Below are 9,889 nucleotides of genomic sequence, written 5' to 3'. Positions count from 1 at the left end.
GAATTAGATTTTTGTGGTATTAGCTCGTCAATCAAACGCAGGGAGATGAACCACATTTGGATTGTGTGTTGTCACCTACAATCAGAGTGAAGAAGAAAACAGGACAAACAAAGAAATGAAGAAGAAGCAACCAGTTAAAAGATAAATAGTTTATGTGAATCTCTCACATAGCATTTACCTTTACTCTATACACATTGTTTTGACTGTGATATACAGTATGTCTTTTTTTTTCTTTTTTTTTTCTTTTTTTTTTTTACAATTTGACATAATGTTTTTTCAGCATGCACTTTAGAATGCCAACAAAAGGCTCCACAAATACAGACTTCAAACTAGAATTTTCCTCACAATAAAACATACAAAACATGAACTCGGATCAAAAGCCTGACAGTTTAAGGACACAATGGAGAAGCACAGCATCAGACTACCATGACTTTTACAGGTAAGAGCAATGTACTCAACAATAAGACACAAAAATACATGTTCTGGATTAAAAAAAATAAACACCTTTTTTTTTTTTTAAAGTTACAACGTCATTCTAAAAATACACAAAGAACAGTTCCCCTTTGTCGAGTCAAAGAGTAAAGCAGCGTGTGTACTACACGAGGAGGATTGTGGGTACAGGGTGACACTTGAACAGCAAGCCAACCGACACGACACATACGTTGTGCCACCTGCCAGTCCTTTCTATCAGCGTGCACTGGGTTTTCTCTCTGCTGCTGAAATCACAGTGTGGATCGGCGCTTTTTGTTTTTGGGTGCTTATTGCAAATCCGATCTGATTGTTTGGGTTCATGGGATTGCTACTGTGCAGATGTAGCCATTCTAGAAGTCCCGCATTTAACTTGGTAAACTTCTGCTACACTTTTGCTCCAAAGTTTGGAAGAATCAAGTTATGCAGTTTTTTTTTTTTTTTTTTTTTTAGCCACCAGGAGTTATGAGGAATAGTCTGGTCAGGATAATTTGGTTTGTGAAAAGACAAACATCTGCAGCACTAACGCAGGGTAGTTGCATGTTCAATGCACGGCAAGGGCGGGGGGGGGGGGCTCTGTCTCATTCAGGTTTGTGCTAAAAACTAAGTAGAAGAGTGACAGCAAGTCTCCGCTGACCTGGCCTTTCAAACTGCAGATCTGACCCTGGAGTTTTTAGGATACACACACACATTAACACACAGCAGAGCAATTAACCTACTGAAAATACCAAGGGAAACAAAAGCAAAGATGACCATAATGTCACATTTATTCAACTTAGCACGTTTGTCTCTCTATACTGTATATACTGTATGTAGAATTTCATATATGAATACACTCCATTTTTAGAACACAAAGTGCCTCAACTGATACATCTTAATACACTTATTGCGAGGAGGGATACCACAGCAAGAAAAGTGACTCACACTGAGTGTCACGGCGCAACTTAGCAACCACCTGACTCGCCATCAAAAGACAGATGTGTGGACGGAGCCGCTTCGGCCCAGATGTGCTGTGTCGTTGTTTTATTTACAGGAGCAGTATCTATACAGTAGATAATCTCTGTTAAGGACGTGTCCAGTGCACTTTGCTTTCCTTTTTTTTTCTCCAGAGTTTCAAAACAGGAAAACAAAAAAAAAGAGAAGGAGAGAAGGTAAATGCTTGTCACAGTCCTCAGTTGCTTTCCTGTGCGCAGAGCCATGAGCCAGGCTGCTGTCAGTCAATGGGTTTTACGTGCGTCCTCGTCCGTATTGTCCTGCAGCAGTGGCCTGAAGGCTCCAAATGGGGTCCTCCCACTGCAATAGGTCCTCATACTGATGACAGTCTTATCCCAGCGTCATTCAAATAGGAATTGAATTGTCTAAATAAAATATAAACACATCTCTAAATATCAGAAATGCATCATCTGTCTGTGTTGAGCATCATGTCAGACGACCTTGCCATGCACACACTGGCTAGTTTAAATATATGCACAAAAATGAGAACAAATCAGATAGTACAAATCTATGGAGCTCATATCCAGTGTTATAAAAGCTCTATTGTATATTGCAGTGGTTTCATTGGGGGGTGATTCAATAATTCAGTCTGCAGACAAGGAGAAATATTTGCAAGAGCTCTTATTTTTAATTGTTTGACTTTTTGCCGTGCTATGTGTAAGATGCATCTAGCTGGGAGCCAGTTGCTAGGCAACCCTCTGCTACTGGTATAGACATACTGTAGGGATGGGTGAGGCACATCGCTGCATGGTTATGTCTGCTTTCCCCCACACCTGTTGGTTGCACAGAGGCAATTTGTTCCCGCCATTAAAAAAACAGTCTCCTCAATAATAAACGACGCAGCCTTTCAGAGAAACAAAAAGGCTGCTTCTTTTTCATGAGAGATTTACAGACGCTGGTCTGAGGGATTCCGGTCAGTCTGTTGGGTTTGGGGATTTGAGAGCAGCTAATAGCCCTTGGAGACGGCTGAGATGAAGTGAAACTGTGCAGGAAAATGTTATGTATCACTTGCATAACAGATAACAAATCTGCTTTCTTAGGGTGTAAATCAAGCAAATCTCAAACTGAATCTGGCAGCACATGATGCAAAATGCATCATCTGTTTGCAGTAATTATACTGATGTCTTTATATTAATGTGGTAGTGATCCACTGGTTACAATGCTACAAGCAGCACCTTTAATGGTGCCATCAAGAGTGCATGCTTGTCGACGTCTCTGTAACCATGTACAGGTATCTTTTAGGATTATTGAATAACCCCAGTTTTAGTACACACACACACACACAGAAACACAAATCATAATTCATTAACCAAGAGTGTGAGAGGGTTCTACACTGAAATCTGCCCCCCCCCCCCCTTCCTGTTCAGAAAGTTACCTTTCCGCCATGGCGGTGCCTTCCCCCAAAGCCATTAAGATAGAACGCTGCTCTCTGCTTGTGTGAAACCAGTAAAGACAACCTCTTTGCAGTTATCTGTGAGTAAACAACCAGAGACACAACAGCTTTGGTGGCGCTCGGTCAAAGAAAAAAAAACATAAAGGAGAGGGGGGGGTGGGGGGGAGAGTTAATTGGAAATAGCAGAGACAAGCAAAAACCCACATGCAGAGAGAAACGAACACCCAGATGGCGTTCTGTGTTTCTAGTCTCCTCGGTGAATTGTTGGTGAAGCCAATGGCAAAATGAGACACGATACAAGTTGAATGTACCACCCCCCAACCCCAACATAATAATATTAAATTAAAAAATAATCCTTCATATATATATATATATATATATATATATACATAAAAAAAGAGTATTTTTTTTTTATAAGTTTCTTAAGTTCTCCTCACTGTCTGCCTCGTCCCTGCTCCCCTCGCCACACTGCTCGCAGACGATGGTTACAGGATGATCCATGCAAAAACATGAGCAGGCCCAGCAGCAGGTGAAGAGTGACAGACTGTAAGTGTGCTTGTGTGAGTCAAAACACAGTCCTGAACGACATAATCGTCCGTCCTGGCAGCCATTCCTCCGGTCTCCGTCCCAAAAATCAAGTAGCAAAACAAAAGACAAAGTCACAGTTGTATGAGGTTCAAATGAAGTGACATCTCTCTTTCTTTTTTTTTTTTTTTTTTTTTTTTTTTTTTTTTTGGAAGCACGTCTTTTTCATGGTATCTAAATATAGCAACATCTAATATCCCTGATTATTAATATGTCCTTTATTAAATGTCATGGCTGCTACTTCTGAAGCCACCAGTCAGAGTTCTTTTATTGCAAGTCTCAAGTCTCAAAGTATGACGATATCTAAAGGGAACTCCAAGTGACACAGGAGAACTGACTAGATACTTAAGGATGTTAGCTAAGCACATGTACCTTCAAGGAAAAGGGGGGTGAGGAGTTGCTCAGATTGCCCAAGCCACTAACATTAGTCTTAGCTACAAGTTTAAGTACTTATCCACTAGCCACAATATCTAGAACAGTTCAGATATAATACCAAAGGGAGGTGGTTTGTTTGGGGGCAGGATGTGGGGTAGTCTAGGCCAAAGAGGCCCAGGGCTGGACATCTCACAGGATGGAGGGGATAGGGGAGCGAGAGCGCCGCAGCGGGCAGGGCGATCCATAGGGCGAGGTCACAGGAGACAACCTCAGGGCGTTACCAGCCATGCCAGTCATGCCCGCTATGTTGTTTAAGCTCCGGGATTTCTCATAGCCTTCAGATGAGTGGGGAGGGCCACAGAGAGGTGGTGGTGGTGGTGGTGGTGGTGGAGGTGGTGGTGGTTGTGGTTGTGCAGGAACAGGACATGAACACACACAGGCAGGCAGGCAGGCAGGCACGCAGGCAGGCAGGCAACGATCCGCGTCCGAGCCAGCCGAGTGAACCGAGACAGGAGACAGGAGTGAGATAGAGCAACAGTAACATACTGTACGGTGAGAGCATGCACAGCACATTTCCTCACACTGACAGTAAGGCTGATAGTTCAGCTGGAGCTGCTCTGGAGGGAGAAAGAACCGGAGTGGCCGAGCAGGTAGAACCAAAGAACCGCAGTCTGTCTGGCTTATGATGCGTGAACACTAGAAACAGGATCTTCAAACTGTGTCTGATCAGAGAAGATACATCGGGCCGTCCCATTAGCACCTTCACTTTACCTGCTACTTATTCAGTTATTGAATTACAACTGGGAAGGGTAATGTGTATGGTTTTTCCCAACTTGTATTTACAAGCTCGCATGATTTGACATTAGCCGCACTAAAGTAGCTAATATGTATTTAGCCATAGTAGCTATAGTACGGTGGCCCCGCGAGCTCAACACACTGCAACTTAAGAACACACATGCAAATAAACAAAACACAACTTCAGAAACATCGAAACATGTTTTCCTGTATTTTTTTGTTGTGTCTGTTTGCTTGTGTTTTCTTAAGCTGCAGTGTGTTGAGCTCTCAGAGCCACCGTACTATAGCTGGCTAGGTAAGCTAATTAGCTAATATCGTGACGTTCCATGACTGTCATGGTTATGAATTAATAAAATAATTTCATGACATTAATTCATTTTTTTTCCCATTTTGACCAGTGTGTGTGTTTTCATTTGAAGTTGCCATTCAGCTAACAATGGTTCTCTGGCTCCGCCCCCTCACTGAGCCACTCAGCTTTAACCTACACAGAGAAATGCCTGTGTCAGTAAAATTCCAGTCTGCCCGAGTTCAGTCTGTAAAACTATTAGTCAAATAATCAATATTGTTATTCTTAAACTAATGGGGTTGGAAAATGAAATAAAACATTAGCAGTTATTGAACTGGTGACATCATCATTAGTGTTTTAAATGCTGTAAATATTATGTCTAAATGTCTAATATATGGCAAATAGTTTGGGAATGTTTTCATAAATTGAGTTTTCACATTAAGACACATAGTTTGAATATATAACAGTCATACAGAGGCAAGTGTACGTATTAAGACTACCAGCATGCACATCATTGATCAAATGTGTTTTGTATGTGTGTGTAGAAATCCAAGTCGTAGCCTGCACATACGGATGATGATGAGGATGATTAGAAAAGGACCATCATTATTAATGTATTATTAATCTGTACAACAGCTCAAACGTCTCAAAATGCAGCATGTGATGCATGCTGGTAAATTAGCATTCATCACTTGGTGCAAAATAAACAAGCAAGCCAAAGCAGCCAGATCATTAATGGAGCATGCCAATCAGCTGGCATAAACACTGATGAGGAGCAGCTAATGGAAACGTGGCCTCATTACAATACCACATACGGCACCCATTTGTTTCACCAGGAGGAAGGGTGTAAATGAAACCAGGGGCTGTTTCAGAACCAGCCGAGCAGGCAGAACAAAGGACGGCCTGGGTCTGTGCCAACAGGTAGCAGGGACTAGAAAGGACCTGATGTTTTATGTATTAGCGTCAGTGCGGCGGCAACTGCAGCCGCTGACTGAAGCAGCAGAGACGAAGGCACAGCTGCTCAGCCGCCTACGTCGAAACAAACAAGGCTAGTGAGGAGCCTCGCTGTGAGGGAGATCACCATCATGTGCTCTCCGGAGGATCTGGACCAGATGTACAGTAGTTTCGCCTGTGAGATTATCTCAGTAAAACCATTAACGCCTTATTTTAATAATAATAGTGAAGCTCCATGCTGTACTATCACAGGATTTTTCTGAAATGGGAGCTGGAATTCAAATAAACTAAATCTTGAATTTACAAGTGGCACTCTAATGGTATGATGGCATTGATTTGCCTGCGTTACAGTGAGTACAGTGGGACTATGAGGCTGTAGAGCAATAATACTGAGAGCAAGACATTTAGATAGCCTCCTGAAGTGGCTGTTAACTTCTGATAGAAGGCAATTAGTCGAGGCTTAACGCTTACATATCACAGTGCAGATTAACACAACATTAATGCCTCAAGATGCTTGAGATAAAACTGAGGAATTAATCTAACAGACATGCTTTAGGCCTCACGTGGTATTGAAGAATTATTTCAGTTGGTCCACAAGAAAATGCAAGTGAAAGTATCTTTGCTGTCAAATCAGCTGCAGCCCCAATCTCCACTGTGTGAGCTGCTCCGTTTATACATTTTAATTCGTGACCTTTCCTACTTTTGAAATCACACCGAGCGCCAACGAGGCTCTCTGGAAGTTCAGCAGATGTGAACTTCATGATGACCTTTAGCTTGGGTTAAAGTGTATGGAAGGTCACGCCCTGTCTGAATCTGACCTTTCCACTGACGCACTGCGACAGGACTGAAGGTGACAACAGACTGTTTGAAGATCTGACAGCAAATTCTGAAGAGAAATCTTGTCTCATTGGAAACACTGTGAACTGTTCCAATATCCAGTCGTGATTTATGGGTGATAAACTTTGCTGGCAAAGTTTCAACATGGTTCAATCAGAGACGCGAATCATCATGGCGTCCTGGTGGTGCCACAGGAACCATGGTCAACTCAAAGTGGGCAAATTGACTTCTTCATTAATATAAAGGTTCACACTAACAACATTATTAAAGACTGTTTGCTGAACCAAGCAGCAATTGTGCACTGGGTTTCTCTGGATCCTGCATCAGAGTGTTCGAGGCTCTGAGTGTGATATTATCACCTTTCCAAAACCAAAAACACAAGAACAAAAGTGTAAGGAATGAATCAACCGTTGAGTTAATCTGCTAACGGCAGCATGTCTGGCTGTCTAGTTACCTAAAGAAGTAATCTAACCCAGCGTTACTTGCAAGGCCAACCTGTTTATTACCCTCAGTCAGGACTGACACACCTGATGCTTGGAAGCAGATGCTTCTCTTGATCCGTGAAATGTGGGTTTATTTAAGGCGTCCATATTTGTTTTGTTTTTAGGTGCCAAGATGGATATATAGATGCATCCATCTTGGCATCCTGTCAACATATAAGTCGTAGTTACAACTTAGATGTTACGGTCGCTGTTTACAAGTGGGAAATTGGTAATTATGGTGACTCCGATATGAAATAATGAGAAATTATAGGGGAATAATGGGAAATGGTGTTTGCTAAATTCTGCTAGAAACATCAATACTGAATAAACAATAAAATTAGATTGCTTTTCAAAGAAGTATCTAGAGAACTAACTACTAGCCTGTGTCTAAGTATATGAAGTGAGTCCTGTGACATACTGTAGAGAAAGCTACCTAGATGTGTAGCCTAGTTATTAACATAGTTAGAAATGTCAGTGGGATTTTCAGTGAAGAAAACTGAGTTTTCTACGTGCAGACAGGTGACGAACCAAAGGAAAAACCTGAAGAACGAGTGGAAAAAAAGAATGACAAAGCCCCCACCCACAGGAGACGAGGGGTCACTGATGGTTTGATGAGTCTGACAATAATGTGAATCATGATGTGGCCTTCACAGTCACCAGATCTCAACCTAGTTGAACACCTATGGGAGATTTTGGACCCAACATGTTAGACAGCGCATCAAAACACCACATGAGGGAAGAGTTCAGAGACTTGGAGAATCAATGCCGAACTGTTCTGGCGGAACGTGGTGAGACAACACTTCACTAAGACACTTTATGCTGGTTTTTCTTTTAATTCGTCACCTGTGTGTTAATGTGGTCTTGCATCTTTCTTCTTTGTCTTGAGAATTAAACTTTTAGGGTTAAAAATCTTAAGGTATGGAACAGGTCTGTTATAACAGATAAAAAGGAAAGGAGGCCATATTTATTAATATTATATTATATAATATATTTATGTTTTATATTATGTTTTTGAATCCACTGTATTAACTGACGATTAGCTCAGACATGTTCATTCTATGTAGCAACAAATGTGAGCCTGCTGTTACAAATGAAGAAGTCAAAATGCTTATGAGTGGATGGCATTAAAATCTATTATTTCAACCATTTCAATTTTTCTGATTGTGAAATAAATATCTGACATGTCTGCTTGTGTATCATCACCTTAGAGTCTGATGATACACTGGACAGTTTATTTGGGAGCTGCAGATGGGCAATGAACCTGGCAACAGCCAGAAAAGTGAGGCACGGGATCAGAAATTTATTCAAGTGTTTCCAGGCAACAAGAAAACATGAATAAATTGTGAAGAAAGCAGCAGTTCTGAGTCGGCTGCACGGACACTGATGGTCCTCAGAATTGCCAAAAAAAAGTCTTGTGGTGTGCCGCAACAGCACGGCCACAGTTTACGTTACCTTATGTGACTAGGCCTGAACAAACAGCCTTCCCTCTTCCAGGGATGTTGGTGTCCCAGTCACTAAGGATACGGATCAGCTGATGAGGATTTTAACTGTTTTAACGGCTGTGTTTTCAAGATCTTTCCTTTTCCTATAAGTAATTCTATGGTAAAATATCTGAAATATGAACTGCAAAGCATGAATTTCAGAATGATTCTTTATGGCTTTTTAACAAATAAAACTTCTATGAAATGACTTTAAAATATTCATTCAAAGCTCAATTAAATGAAATGGTGAAGCAGTTGAATTTCCCCATGCAGTTACCTGTTTTTCGTAACCCTCCATCTGCAGGGCAGGTGTAGTCACTAGCAGCAAGCAGGAAGCACGTGCCCCCGCTCCGACGGTCCTGTTCCCTGGTGCTGGACCTTCGCATGGGGACCCTCTCCTCTGGAGACATGGTCAGGTCACTGCCCCCGCTGCAGTCCGCTGACAGAACTGTGAGAGAGGAAACACATTAGTAGATGTTACATCTGGCTGGGTGGTTTTTTTTTTTTAACAGGTTCCAATAACAAATTTCACATCCAGTTTCTTTCAGTTTGCACAATTTTTAAAAATCTAACAATCTGACATAAGCTTTACGCTTTGAATCCTGAACCTATAAAACTAGATTCAGTAGTAAATAAATCTTTCACCAGCAAAAACAACCAATGGAATGTACTCGCCATGGCATACAGCTTTGATAGTGGCGAATGTTTAAGTTTCCTCTGGTAACAACAACTTATTTTTGGTGGAAATTTGATTTGCATTTGCTAACCTTAATGTCATATTTCACAAGTTTGGTGGCTGGTGCATGCTACTAACACACACTAACACACCACTAACATCGGGTCGGGTGCCACAGTCAGTGTCATGATAAAATCAAACGGCCTCACACATTAAAAGCCTGCACCAAATGTCACAAGCACCATCATGCAGTACAGCAGAGGTCAAAGGTCAGACAGTGTGTGGAGCTCCAGTGGATGAGAAAGACACATGACTAACCCCTGATGAGCCATGGTGAGTCTTTATTCGTGGGATAAATGGTTTTGCTATTCTCAGTGGATAACAATTTGTATTCTGTCCAAAAACTGAGAGAAGCACATAAAATAGCCACACCATTGTATTTGGACACATTCCATCAGTACAATAAAGGAGGCTGGGGTAATAGTTCCTGTCAGTGTATAAGAGTGGAACTGCTTCTCTAAGCATTCTCTATTGGACATGATGTTACTGGCCACAGACTGAAAA

At 41.6% G+C, this 9,889-nt stretch overlaps 1 protein-coding gene across 1 annotated transcript in view; it reads right to left on the bottom strand.

The window, feature by feature from the left end:
* Window positions 1-4,003: 4,003 nt before the first annotated feature.
* The window catches only part of kcnc2 (potassium voltage-gated channel subfamily C member 2), an 88,882-nt gene continuing 82,996 nt past the window's right edge, over window positions 4,004-9,889 (bottom strand). Inside the window, exons 3-4 of the mRNA XM_022749169.1 lie at window positions 8,927-9,097; window positions 4,004-4,149 (exon numbers count right to left, since the gene is read on the bottom strand). Of these exons, the coding sequence (XP_022604890.1) occupies window positions 4,004-4,149; window positions 8,927-9,097 (317 nt within the window). The remainder of the gene's footprint in view (window positions 4,150-8,926; window positions 9,098-9,889) is intronic.

Source organism: Seriola dumerili, unplaced genomic scaffold (assembly GCF_002260705.1).
Source record: "Seriola dumerili isolate Sdu_G_001 unplaced genomic scaffold, Sdu_1.0 BDQW01000138.1, whole genome shotgun sequence".
Lineage (NCBI taxonomy): Eukaryota > Metazoa > Chordata > Actinopteri > Carangiformes > Carangidae > Seriola > Seriola dumerili.
This window is presented reverse-complemented; position numbering and strand designations above follow the sequence as displayed.